Source organism: Sinohyriopsis cumingii, chromosome 1 (assembly GCF_028554795.1).
Source record: "Sinohyriopsis cumingii isolate HCF-2022 chromosome 1, ASM2855479v2, whole genome shotgun sequence".
NCBI lineage: Eukaryota > Metazoa > Mollusca > Bivalvia > Unionida > Unionidae > Sinohyriopsis > Sinohyriopsis cumingii.
The window spans coordinates 160,353,358-160,368,202 of NC_142961.1; the positions used below are offsets into that span (position 1 = coordinate 160,353,358).

Here is a 14,845-nt window from a genome sequence, read left to right on the forward strand (position 1 = left end):
ATTGTACATATAACTGAAAAGGAAGAGTTGCACTGTGCTAAATACATTTTCTTACTAGCACCCAAAATGAAATAAAGACCACAATTATTATTATTATTATTATTATTATTATTATTATTATTATTATTTTTATTGAAGCTATTAAACAGATGATAATACAAGATATCTGTAAAAAGAACAAAGTCATATCTCTGAGTTGGGAAGATGTTGCAAGAACCCCAAACAGATGAGAGTTCTTCCATATCTTTTATTTGATAATACACGTACATATATTAAGCTGTGATACATACATTAGGTTATGATACATATATAACGTTATGGTACATAACATTATTTTGTGGTACATACATTAGGTTGGATACATACATAGATTAATAAAGACTAATTAAAAACAAGAGAAGGTGTGCCTGAGTGAAAGCAAACTCTGATTGACACAGAATTTTTAAAAAAATTAATTACAATTATAACTTCACTGGACTGTACAAAATGTAACTAAGTATTAATTATTATAAATGGATAAGATATTTTCTCTGTGACGGACAAAAACTGTAAGTAATTTGTTAATATAAAAGCATGAGACAAAGCCATTACATTAAGATGGTTTTAGAAGTGTAAAAAATTTTGCATGTGAATAAAGCATATAAATTTCCATCAGTATTGGTGGTATTAAAACAAGCATACAAAGGATGCTTTACCATTGATTACTGGGGAAGAGAGCTTTCAATAAAGGATTGGTGTATATTTCATTGTTGCTTTTAAACTGTGGTCTGACTTACCCATATAAACTATAAATTGGCACCCCACAAATTTTAAGTGATAATCAGGGAGTATGTGAAGTCCCTTTGGGAATTTGTGATGAAAGCAAGCCATTAGTCTAGAGGTTTTAAGGAAATCCTAAATAACTATAAAAAAAATACTTGTTGGCTTTCTGGGAATTCGCAGTCTTATAATTGATGCCAGGGATCTGAATTAGTTTTGAGAATTGTCACTTTACAATACAACACAACCATTATGTAATTTAGCGCCAAGGCAATTACAGTAATGTTCCTTGCCCAAAGGACACACCACTGTAGCCAGTCCTGGCTAATCAAATGGTAAGATTCAAACTTGCACCGATTCAGTCATTAAACAATGCACCACCCTGGCTCCTACCTTTATTTTTGTTGCTTCTTATAACTTACAGAAGGCCAAATCAGTCCTAATCTGTGTATCTAACACCATAGAGATGGCTGGGGTTGGTGTAGTAAGGGTTGGAATGCTGGAAAATGAACTCTGAGCCCATGAGGGTGGCTGGAGGGGGGGTAATGAGGGCTGGAATTCTGGAAAAATGAACTCATTCGAGGGCTTATCAATTCACACATACATACCAAATGTATGTTCAAGTCTTTGTGAATTTTGATAAACAGAAAGAAAATTAATATGTAATCAGAGGCCATATCTCTTCAAAATGACATTCTCCAAATGAAGTTGGACAATGAATTATTTTCACATCTCATTATCTTTATGCTGCATACCAAAATCCTAGAGTTCCAAGTAGCTAAGGTTATCTTTTGAAAAACCAATTATTCAAAGAAACAGGTGGATGGACAACGTCATTACTATAAAGTTATAAAAACATCATCAATCATAGTTCATATTACTACAATAACAAACAAACAAACTATATTAAATATCTTCACAAGCTGCAAATGTATGGTTAACTCACCACAAGAGATATGTTCCTGTTGTAAGAATACTCCAACACCGATGAGTAGTGAGGCATGGCTGCACTTAACAGGGCATCAAAAATGACCTTCAGCTTCATGGGCTCAAGTTTGGAACTCATATCAAAACATTCAACAATCTTTTTCCACAACCCTGGCTTCATATTATTCTGAAATAGTCAAAAGCTAGTCAAATTTCTTGGAACTAACTCTATAATGCTGTTCAATAAAAGCAAAATACATCAAAATATTGGACTACAATAAACTTATTTTACTGCTGTTTTTTTTTTAAATACAAATTTTTGACGTAAAATGCTTCTTCAATAATACCTACCTAGATGTACATCCAATATCTTTAAAATTCTGCCCTCTCTGGATAAAACAATGTTTAACATGTCTTTGTTAGTTTTGGCAACAAAAGAACTAAAACGTCATCTGTCTGCAAAGACACAAGTCAAATGCACATAGATTCCACTTGTATAAAGGGATTGGTAACAAATCCCATCAATCATCAGTGGTTGTCCCTTGTATTCAGGGATTAGAACCAAATCCTTTCAATCATCAGTGGTCAGTGGTTGTCCCTTGTACACAGGGATTAGTACCAAATCCCATCAATCATCAGTGGTCAGTGGTTGTCCCTTGTATTCAGGGATTAGTATCAAATTCCATCAATCATCAGTTGTCTCCCCTTGTATACAAGGACTGGTACCAAAGCCCATCAATCATATGTTTATCAAGTGCCAGGATGTAACTGTAAGGAGGACTTTGCATAGTGCCCACATAAAAACTAGGAAAGAATTTCTTATGAAATATATTTTACTCCAAAATTTGTTTTTGTCAAGTAGTAGTAATTGTTGTTGTTGCAGGGTTTAACACCATTTTTCAGCACAAGATAGGCTATACATGGCGGCCAGTATAAATGGTGGAGGAAAAACCCAGGAAAACCCTGGAGAAAACCACCAACCCACAAGAAGCTAATGGCAAGCTTTCTCAGGTACCCAATTTTGGCCAAGCCTGAGACTCAAACCCATGCAGACAGAGGTGAGATGGCAGTGATCCGTAACAGTGAGTACATTTGAGGCAGACACTCTAACTACTAGGCCACCGAAGTGGTAATGTATGTGAAGCCATTTTGAGGCTTGTGTGAGTTACAGGCTAGGATTAGCAATGTTCCAGCAAATCCAACCCATGTTGTTACAAAGCTGCTGAGCATACTGGGAAGGTAGCCTGTTGTGCTGCAGATACAAATCCCACTGGGTCAAACCAATGCCTTTGGAATGAATGTCTCTGAAGCAAAAGCAGGAAAACATCATTTCTGAACTCCATGTTACAGCACGTCAGTCAGGGAACAGCTGCTCTAGATAATTGCAACTGCCCTAACACTAAGAGCTAATCCTGGGTTAATTCCTTGTTGGGTTAGTGGATAATCCAGTGGGCAGAAGACAGGCTGAGTGAAAATATCATCCCTTCCTTCAACAAACAGTAAAAGCAAGCAAGATCACCTTCCTCTGATTGGCTCAACATGCTTCAGGTACCATCTGAATTCTGACTGCCCTGAAGGGGTCCTACAGATGCCCCTGGGGGAAGAAGACTCCAAAGAAGAAAGTAGTCTCAAGAGAAGAACCCAACCCCATGTGTTGGAGCCTGTTCTTAACAATGAATGCATGGTCATTATGAGAAACTGAACCACTGCAGAAAGGAGAATTTTATGACTGGGATTAAAATCAATTTTGTTTGAGCCACCACTGAAATGACATGCTCAAAAGTGCTTTCACACAAAGCCTCTATCAGATTCATTATTCTACAACTAAATTTTTTTATTGTATTATAGTAGTTTTTGTAACTGACAGTAAATTTCATGCTGTCTTTTGCATTTCGCAAGATTAAATATTTCACTGAAACACTTTTAAAAATGACAAGATATAAAACCAATAGACCTCTCAATCAAACTGAACTTTGCTAAATGCATTTCCATTTGATTCCAATCAATCAAAACTAAAAGGAAAAATGAATGAAAATGACAAATGCAAAATCAGAATCCATTGAAGACACTAAATGAAAAATGATCAGATGATATCTGATATGCAAATATGAATGGAATGCAAATTAAATGAGTAGTAAATGGGTCTCTATAAGCATGCATAGTTGGTAAAATTTCCCTTTTCTGGGTCTCTCTAAGCATGCATAGTTGGTAAAATTTCCCTTTTCTGGGTCTCTATAAGCATGCATAGTTGGTAAAAGTTCCCTTTTCTGGGTCTCTATAAGCATGCATAGTTGGTAAAATTTCCCCTTTCTGGGTCTCTATAAGTATGCATAGTTGGTGAAATTTCCCTTTTCTGGGTCTCTTTAAGCATGCATAGTTGGTAAAATTTCCATTTTCTGGGTCTCTATAAGCATGCAGAGTTGGTAAAATTTCCATTTTCTAGGTCTCTACAAGCAAAGCACGAGGTTCTACATCTCTGTATTCAGACAGAAAACCTGCATAGTGAATTCAGCTGGCAAGAAGACAGGACTCTTCTTGGAATATCTACCACTAGATTTACAAGGGTGTTGATCAGCGAGTTTTCCTACCATATGAACTCACTTAAAAGTTTCTGCTATAAAATAATGTGCCTGCAGATCAGGGTCTACACTGTCTGTTTTAGTAATTGCTCCTAACAAACTACACATACTGAGATCTGCTGGCTCATTATGCAATGTATGGTCTGGGTCTGTACAGGTTGCAGCTGAACTTGACTTATAAGTCAGTATATATGGTACTTGAAGGGCACAATCTTAATTCACAATCTTAATTTGTCAGCACTTGGAATTCCATGCTTTCTGCAACACTTTGCAGGAAATGTACATGTCTTGAGTGCATACCAGTTCTGAGAAAGGACATGAACAGCTAAGGATTTCAGATCTGGGTCTTGAGAGATGAATGTTCAACATTCCGCCTTGTTGCAAAGAGGTGCACAAGAGGTTGACCCTGGCAGGAGCAGATTTGATCAAAAAGCAATTGGTGTAAGGACCATTCCTTTTGGATTGGTTGATTCCATCAGGATAATGACTATGCTAGGGCACTGAGCTTGCATGGAATGAAGTTGACTTGAATGTAGATTTGTCGATGATGGCAACACCTGAGAGAATCCCAAACCAGAAGGCAGTTGCCTGGGAATTTGGTTTCACCTAGTCTTCTGACATAACCGATGACAGTTGAATTGTCTCACAGAATCAGAACTACCTTTCCAGACATTGCTACAATTAAACAATAATTTACTGTGGGCTTTATCTCTTGAAGACTGATGTGCATGGAGACCTCTGAAAGATGCCTAACTCTGCTAACTTTTTAAAATCAGGCAGAAGGTGGGTACCCCAGCCATTCATGCCAGTGTCTTCATAAATAATAATTTCTGGCAGTGTTCCCATTTGCTGACATGTAGTCCAAAACTCTGACCATTTGGTCTAGGCTGCAAAGTTTTGGTTGACCCTGGGATAAAAGACTCATCTGCAGGGCTCTCATGAAGCAGATGAAAGACACTACTGAGATGATTTTCAAAGAACATTCTTAAATGTTGCAAAATCAAAGAGGGTTTTGAACTCCAAGGTGAATGGAAAAATGTATTGATGCAACAAGATCAGATTTTCATCCTTCTTCACAAAGAATCCAAGTTCAGGAATGAGCAAAGCAGGGATTTCATCTATTGGTATAAAATATTATTCTCTTGATACCTTGTGTAGAATGTCTCCAAGGTAGTTTTGAAGCAAGTCACCCCTTTGTCCATGGTTCCTGTTAAAAAACAGGAACTGGAATTCAGACTGAAACCGAGTACCCTTGAATGGTACATGGTGCCACCCAGAAAGCATGCCTCATACATTTCTGAGAAAACCTGTGAATATGAAGGTACACATGTTGGGAATTTATGCCAACTTTGAAATCTACCCCTGGAACAGTGTTCAGAACTGAGATCAGTGTCGCCATTTTGAACTTTGATACCTGATGTGTGGGTTGAGAGAGCAAGATCCATGACTGGTCAGAGCTTGCTAAACTGTCACAGAGTCTGAAGTAAACTCCCAGAGAGTTGGCATCATGAACAAATTATACAGCTATTTTACAGAACATTGTTGTTTTTTTTTTACAGATCTCTAGCGATGTCTGCATCAAAAGAGGCCCTTGACAAAGAGTGAGGGCCAACAAATGTGAAGTGAAATTTCTTCCATTTCATTGTACAGTGTTGAAGACTTGCCCTTTTGGAATGTTGAAAAAGTCAAGGATGGCATTATTTTCTGTAGAAAGACTATCAGGTCTGAGCTGGGTTGAAATGGGTTCCTGTCTCCCTCTGTTATGACATCAGTGGCAGGAGACAGACAGAAGAAGCTGGAAGATAGATCAAGGAAGAATGGTGCATAAGAATTGTGATGTTTTACCCCAACCCCTTGTATTATACATGTATTTATAAGTCTGTAAGTGGAGCCAGGTAAGCTTTGTTTTTCCAAGTACCTAAGTTGGCTAATCCTCTTACGTAACCCAGTCTTTGTTTGAGCTCTTGAGTGGAAATCTGGCGGGAATCTTTGTACATGGGAACACGTGACGTAGACAACTTCAAAGAGCCGGAAGCCGACAATGGTAGGCTGGACAGTACATGGGGACACACAGACTGACATTTTTATGATTGACAGTTCGATCAAATGACCAGAGTCCGTCGCCATCCAATCGGGATGCGTTGTAGGTGGGACTTGATTCGAGAAACTGGCATAAGACTTGTACAAGCCTGAAATTCGTCAGTTGGTGTTTAAGAGCCACAGTGACACACACTCCGTTAGCCATTCGTAAAAATTGGCGGAATTTAGGAAATTCCTGAAATAGCTTCGATCAGGAAGCTTTCGGGGGACGAAAGAATTTCAGAGAATTTCGGGGGACGAGAGAAGTTCAGAGAATTTCGGGTGACGGTGAGAGATACCGAGTGAATTTCGGGTGACCTCAAGGGATACCGTCAAGGGTTCCGGATACTAGAAGAGGAACCGGAAGTCAAGATAACGGCAAGGAACAAGGATTATAGAAGAGGAAGCGGAAGTGGAGATCACGAAAGGAGAGAAAGACAAGGGAACGAAGAGATTTAGATGAGTAGCACTCAAGAAGGGAAAAATCTCCTCACACTGTGAACTCAAATGATGATCAAAGGGATCATTGGGTGAAAGAGAGACATTGATTACTTTAAATTCTTTTAAATTTCATTTATTAAATTGTTATTGTTTAAATTTCATCTTTGTATTTCTTTTAATTTAACTGTCGGCATTGCTGACTGGGGGCTCGTAGCCATAAATATATTTAGTCAATAAATAATATAGTGTCCAGAATTAACCTTCTGAATAAGGACCAGGGGAACTTCTCATAATTCGTTAAAGTCTATAAGAAGAACCCCACCCCTAGACAACCACTACACCCCCACAAGAATATGTCTTTGAATTCAGAACAGTGGGGAGACAAAGAGGCCTCCAGTGCAGGTAGAAATAACAGAGCTAGCAAAGCAACTAGTTGGGGACAATGAACAAAACTTAGAGTAAAGCCCTGTTTGGATGTGGTGATCTCCAGGCGTTTTGAAACTGAGTGGCATCAAAGGTGTCCCAAAATATATATCAACATAACCATAACTGCATCATGACAGAGCCATGAGTGGTGAGGAACATGCCTGGTACTGGTTCATGATACTTCCATGGGTTCAGTACTGGATATTGTAGAAGAATGGTTCACTGAATCCATTATCAGCAATGCTTGGTCCCCATGACAGAGCTGTATATGGAATTTGCAAGACTGGGACATCTGCATTTCATGACCTGGACTGGGTAGAAGATAAAGACAGATCACTGTACCCAGTCCAGGTGTTACAGGGTGTAGATTAAGTCTATCCCAAATCTGGAGTGAACATAGTCTGGGGTGGGGGGATGTCTTGTGCCAAAGTCCAATATCAACTATGGTGGGAATGATCACCATAGCCAGTCCTAGAATTTGCATGCAGTGATGGATTGTCCTGGACAGGTCCAGGTGGACCACCATTCTATGTCTGTACTGGCCTGGTAGTCTGAGGAATGGTGGTATGCTCCTGTAAGAACAAACTAAATAATGTCATATACAGGTAAAACCAGTCAACTCTTGCGCTGTGCTTCCAGTGCCATGAAATGAAATAAATGGCACAGAAAATTGCATGAGGGTCTTATTACAAGAAACATATGATCATGATTTACAAAAGGTCAAGGGCAAGTAATTAAAAAATTGTGCTCAAAGTACCGATCAAACTTTAGTAACCATGAGTGCAACCCACCTGCAAACTGTAGTGGCAATTTCAAACTTTAGGTCACCTAATCCAAATAATTTAGTCACCTTGGACATTAAATGCAGAAATAAACTGAGCATGGAATTAATGGCAGAAGATGACAAATAGTGAAGTTCTCAGTTAAGGCAAATTAAAGAGTAACTAAAGAGTAATTTTAAAAATGGTAAAAAGTATCAACAATCATCATCTGCCTCAACCTCAGCCATTACATTCAAATTCTCTATAATGTTATCAAAACCATCTACATATTGCCAGGTCTCAAATTCACAAATAAAAGGTCTTAACCTTCATTGTCTTCTGCTGATAGATTATATTAGTTATGCCTTAGCCATATCTGCATTTATGGTACTTTGACTGACAATAATTTTACTGCCATCAAAACTGTCCATATTTTTCACCATATATATATTTATGGTACTTCGACTGACAATAATTTTACTGCCATCAAAACTCTCCACATTTTTCTGGATACATACCACTAGCTGAAGTTGAATGCATATTAGAATGGTCACTTAAAGCAGACTAGTCACAATCAAAGATGGTGATTTATTATAGGAACTGGCAGTTATTCTGCAAATTACTGTACATACTTGCTTTCAAGTTAAATCAAAATGCAAAAAACAAAGATCCTGATCGGCCATTGCATAATGTGCCTGCATATCTGGGTCTATGTTGGTTTTTTTTGGTCATGATTACTTCTTACAAACGACATAGACCTAGATCTGCTGGTACATGTAATGGCAGATCTGGGTCTGTGCAGATGGCAGCTGGACTAATCTCATAAGCAAGTATACATGGTAAGTTGTGCCTGCTATGTTTTTAGCATAAAGCATGGCATATACTTGTAATCAAATGTCATTTTCAAGTTGCTGCAATTAGATTTTGAAGGTCACTAAACGGCAACCAGTGGACTATTTTCACTCTGTGATTCTCAATTTTTACTCACAAATCTGACCACTTTTGATGTAACTTGGAGATGGTGCTGATTACTTTATCATATGATTAAGTTAAGACAACTGATGTGCAAATTGTGCGTCTACTAGGATGATAAAGTAAATTTTAGAATGAAAAGAAATGTAGTATACTTCCCTATGATGATGTAACTGGATTGCTGAAACTGGTGAAGCTAAAGGTTCAGTGGGGAAGGTATTTGCAAGGCCTATTTGTAACAGCATGCTGACCAGGCAAAAGCTGTAGTAGTAACTGATAACAGACTAGACTAGGCGCCAATTCCTAAATTCAAGCTGAAACCACTCTCACCCAACTTCCATCATTGGAAGCAGTCAAACTTTAGCACTTTTTCTGCTAAAACAAGCCAAAATATGCAGCAAAAGTTATCTTGCTTGATTTGTTAAGTACCAAAGGTATATTCCTAATGTATTATGATTGTGGAAGGTATTTTGAAGAAGAAAAAATCTGAACTGTGAACTCATTTATTTTCAGACATATCAATTTTTATAGTCTGTAAATACTTTATAAAGACATATCTGTAAGTACTTTAAATTGTAAAACTACGCAATGGTCCTATACCACCAGAGTTTTGCTTTCCAATGGATTGGGTTTTTGCTAGATTTGTAAATTTGTTGTGTGTAGCAACTATTAAGTCCACAAAATTTGGTACCCCACAAATAATAGTGAATAATAGTGAATCCACAATATATGATCTTAAAATACTGAAGGAGAAATCAAGTATATGTACAATGTAATTTAACTTTCTGTCCCAAGTATTTGTACAATGTAATTTAACTTTCTGTCCCAAGTTCATGTACAATGTAATTTAACTTTCTGTCCCAAGTATTTGTACAATGTAATTTAATGTTCTGTCCCAAGTATATGCACAATGTAATTTAACTTTCTGTCCCAAGCATATGTACAATGTAATTTAACTTTCTGTCCCAATTTTGTTTCTTAGTATTGCCATTCAAAATAAAATTGTTTAGATAGTACTTTAAAGTAATGCCAGTATGGCATCAACAGCCTGATGAATTAACAGCCTTCTTGTATCTTTTGAAGTAGCTAGCTCAAAATTAAAAGTACATGGCCAAATCAGGCAACAGTATCATAACAATGTTAGTGTGGTAAAAGCAGATGAATCCAATGTAAAAAGTTGTACAAGTAGAACATTTTTAAGCCACTTGCCAACATCTATAGAGAAGACTAATGAAGTTAATAGACTATGTTAGAATAGCTTGATAAGCCTGTCAAACAACAGATCATATGCAGATTTAACTTGGATCAACAGATCAGATGCAGATTTAACTTGGATCAACAGAACAGATGCAGAGTTCACTTAGATCAACAAATCAGTAGCAGTTAACTTGGATCAACAGATCAGAGTTTGCTTGGATCAACACATCAGAGGCAGATTTAACTTGGATCAACAGATCAGATGCAGAGTTCACTTAGATCAACAAATCAGTAGCAGTTAACTTGGATCAACAGATCAGAGGCAGATTTAACTTGGATCAACAGATCAGATGCAGAGTTAACTTGGATCAATAAACCAGTAACAGTTAACTTGGATTAACAGGTCAGAGTTAACTTGGATCAACAGATCAGATGCAGAGTTCACTTAGATTAACAGATCAGTACAGAACTGAAATGGAATGATGTCATCATCATCCACCTCCTATCAAGATTGAATGTTATATATAAGTTGAGCTCTGGTTATCTCCAGCCAATTCATTTAATTTGATTCTGTGTATATTATGAGGATTACAGCATCAATATTATTGAAACATATATTAAGACTGGTGCTAAAAGAACATGGATGCTTATCTGCTTCTATTCTGTATTCAGTAGAACCTGTCTTATGCAGCCTCATTGAAGAAGTGAAAATAGTACCTCTTAAGACAAGTGGTTGCACAATAGAGGTTCATTACTGCAATAATTCAGTGTAAGGAACTTTGAAATGGTGGTTGTTTAAGAGAGGTGACTTCTAAGGGAGATGAGTGCACATTAAGTATTGAACCTTCGACACTAATCTAAAAAACAATTGACGTTGACTGCAACAACAAGAGTACTATGAATGGTATATTATATGCTCCATCTCCATCTTTAATAGTTTTCTATATAGGCACTAAAAGGTCAAGGCTGACTCTAAAGATTACTGACCAATGACCCCAAAAGAAGTTATTATTTTCTTCTTAGTCTTACCATGATCATAATTCATAATCACTGACCAGTAAGACCCCAAAGTTTCTGTTTCTTTCTTACCCTAAGTGCCAAGCCATGAACCAACTTTGATCAATGAACTTACTGCAGAACAAGTTATCTGCAAAGCCTATTCCTTGAGAGGCAAAATGGCCCTTACCTTTGACCCCAAAATCAATAAGCCTCTTCCATACCTTAATTGCAAACCCTCCACAAACTTTGGTAAGGGTACATGGCATAAAAATAAAGTTATTATTCACCCCACACATTTTTCGTTTGGTCACAGTGCCCTTAACCGCTAACATTTTGACCCACTAATAAAGAGGTTCTTTCTTACCATAAGTGTAGTCATCTACAAACTTTGTTGAAGGTACATGTTCAAGAACCAAAATGTTTTTGCAGAAAAACATTTTTCAACCAGTGACCCTGAACTTAGAAACCCAAATCATTAGGCCTCTATGATGCTCCAAGAGCAGTCATCCACAATGTTTGGTCCAGATCTGTGATGCAGAATTAATGTTGCTGTGAGGAAACCATTTTTTGTTCATAATGATCTGGTCCTTTTAAATTTTCTCAATGTAAGTGCAAACCTTTCACAAACTCTTTCTGAGGTACATGGTCAGGCACCAGGCACTTAAGTTAATATGCAAAACCATTTTTCTTTCTTCAGTCCCAGTAACTTTAACACTGACTTTTGACTCTAAAAACTAATATGCTACTTTATTAGCAAAAGTAAAGGTAATATGGTCAGGAACCATTTGTACAGAAACCATTTGTCATTTTTCAACAAATGACTTTGACCTTTGACTTTCTGACCTAAAAATCGATAGTCTTCTTCCTCATCCCATGTGCAAGCCATCCAAAAGTTTAGTCAAGGTCTGTAATGTAAAACTAATGTTTTTGTGCACAAACCATTTTTCTTCATTCAGAGAACTTAAGGTTATGGGTAAAGATAACAAGATAAAGAACATGATACTAGTGTTCAATAAATTTACCTCCTTTTCTAGGAAACCATAGTATGCTCCACAGACTACAGTCAAAGACTCCAAGAGTGAGACTCTCATGAAGAAGTTAGCTGACTTAGAATGGAGACTGGTGAGAGAGATATTCTGGTCTCCCTCCAAGCCGGAATCCTCTGTTTCAGTGCTGGTTTGAGACATCATAGCAGATGGTTTGATCAGAGAGTGAAGTGTCTCAAGCAGAAGAGACTCTGTTGGTATCATACATAACATGTCCTGGAACTGTGACACAAAGATACTGTTGTTGAGACAAAGTTTGGCACAGGTTTCCCACATGTCTACCATAACAGGGAGAGACCACTGAGTGCATGGCAAATCACCCTGTCCCACACCATCTCCATGTTTCATCTGCTTATAGCCTGTCTCTCCCTGGTCAGATCTTACATCTTTGAATGATCTCCTGGATAATTCATTGATGAAAGCTCCAATCACATGACCGCCTTTACATGGACATTCATAGGAATCATTTCCATCACCCTTTCCTTCATTTTTATCAGTTTTCAATCTTTCTTGATCTAAAATTATTAAAGCTTCAAAAATTCTAAGCACGGGAGCTCTGAGTGCTGCATCTTCCAGTAAACAACACATCTGCATGATGCCCTTCTTTGTGAGAAAAGCCCTCATCACACAATTTGCTTGCAGAAGGTACGGCAAGGCTGACAGGCAATGAACTTGAACAGATTTAGACATTTCTCTTGCTTTAAAAGCACCCTCTTCCTCTGATGAACTACATGCAGATGGAAAACAACTTGTCCCAGAGCATCCTAATGTGTCAGCATACAGGCTAAAAAACAGTTCTGCTTTCAGGTATGGGTTACCCTTGATGGACAGAGCAAGGAGATGCTTTGAAACTGACACAGCAAGACTTTCATTATCTGAATACAAAAGATCTTTTAGAACCTGCATTGGCCTCCATCTTGATAGTTTCTGCAGGACTGAAACTTTGGTGTCCCTGTGATGATCACTGCTTGAAAACCCACTGTCCAGGCATACCATGGTGTCTAACACAGCCTTATGATAAATACTTAGATCTGCCCCTTTGCTTCTCAACTCCATTTCTTCACACATGGAACATGTGAATCCAGAGCTATCTTCACTGTGGAGTCGGAGCCCTCCTGAGAAATTCTCCAGTACAATCTTGTTCAAGATGTTCAAGGAGTAGGATCGCACTGCCGGTGAAACGAACATGATACCCTTCACAAATGTTTTGACTACATTATCCAACTGCATACAACAGCAGATCCCTGATGAATCGATGACCCTCAGAATTTCTAATCTTACAAATTTCGAATTCATGTTGGTCCAAAGTTCCATGAGAAAGTCTGTACAAGAGGCAACCAGGCACTGAGTTTGGGTGCAGAACTTCTGAACCTTCTTTTTGGGGCTACTTGATGAAAAGGACTGCTGGTTAGCCATGCGGCTTTCAGGTACTCCCAAAATATCATGATGATGATCCAAGTAATGAGAGTACACACATCTGTTGTGCTTTCGCTTCGCACACTTCATGGAGTGAATGTAATTCACTTTCACCACCTTTAGAGTATTTAAAAAAGAACCAAAAAGCCTGATTGGCTCATTCCTGATGATGTCATGGTACACATTGTCACTGGATTTGAGTTTTATCCAATCAATGAATGAGATAATTCTTCTTAAGTACATGAATCCTTGATTGTCACCAAAATCTTCCATCATGTGAACGGCACTATTGATGTAGTCTGGATTGAAAGGTAAATGCTGGAAAACACTGTCAAAACAAATAACCAGACCAATTAGAACTTCCATGACTAAAGAGGCCTCCTTCATCATACGTGACTTCTGAGGCTCAGGGTCATCTGGGCTGAAATTAGAAGAATTGAAATATTCACATTTCTGACATACTTCCAACAGCTGTGACACAACCTTATGTCCATTGAAAATTTTCACACCATTCTGTTGCTTGGCAACAAAGCTGCAGGCAAGATATATAACTCTCAAAAGATGGCGCTGTATATATATGACCAAGTCTTCAGGCCAATCTATGGTTTTGGCAACAGTAACCTCCATGTCACATCCGTTGGACAGAAAAGCATTTAGTAAATGTGGCATAATAGTAACTGACAAGTATTTCACTGCTGAAGACTGCATTGAATCCAGCTTACACAATTCAAATAACAGATCAATGATAAGCAGACACAATTCTGGTGCACTTATCGAGCTTTCTTCTTTTTGGTATCTCCTAAGCAAATGATCAATGTCATTGTCATCGGAATCGGAGTCCTGTTTTGATTGAGTATGCGTATCAGGAGCATATAAACATCTTGGCCTCTTACGAATTTTCCCCGCTTTGGCTTTATCTGGCATGGTTTCATTTTCACTTTCATCATCACTTTTTACCTGATTATTTTTTGCTATCATTGAGGAATTTCTTTTGTGTGTCATCTTGTGACGTACGCCCTTCACATGTGAAGTTGCATAATTGCACTTTTTAGATACACGCAGCACTGTATTTCTGTGATGCTCGACCCGTCCTTTTCCTGAGCTGACAGTGCTTGGAAAAGACTCGATAATTGGAACTAGAGGAAATTCCAGAAAGGTGCCTAAAGAGAAAAATTAAAAAGATCTGAATCACTTCTGTAACAAATAAATTTAAATTAAGGATACACAACTGGCTTAATTTTGC

The 14,845-nt window shown here is 37.9% G+C and overlaps 1 protein-coding gene across 1 annotated transcript in view; it reads right to left on the minus strand.

The window, feature by feature from the left end:
* The window catches only part of LOC149808240 (lysosomal-trafficking regulator-like), a 250,120-nt gene that overhangs the window by 205,366 nt on the left and 29,909 nt on the right, over nucleotides 1-14,845 (minus strand). Inside the window, exons 4-5 of the mRNA XM_089975328.1 lie at nucleotides 12,163-14,762; nucleotides 1,706-1,873 (exon numbers count right to left, since the gene is read on the minus strand). Coding sequence (XP_089831454.1) covers nucleotides 1,706-1,873; nucleotides 12,163-14,762 — 2,768 coding nt within the window. The remainder of the gene's footprint in view (nucleotides 1-1,705; nucleotides 1,874-12,162; nucleotides 14,763-14,845) is intronic.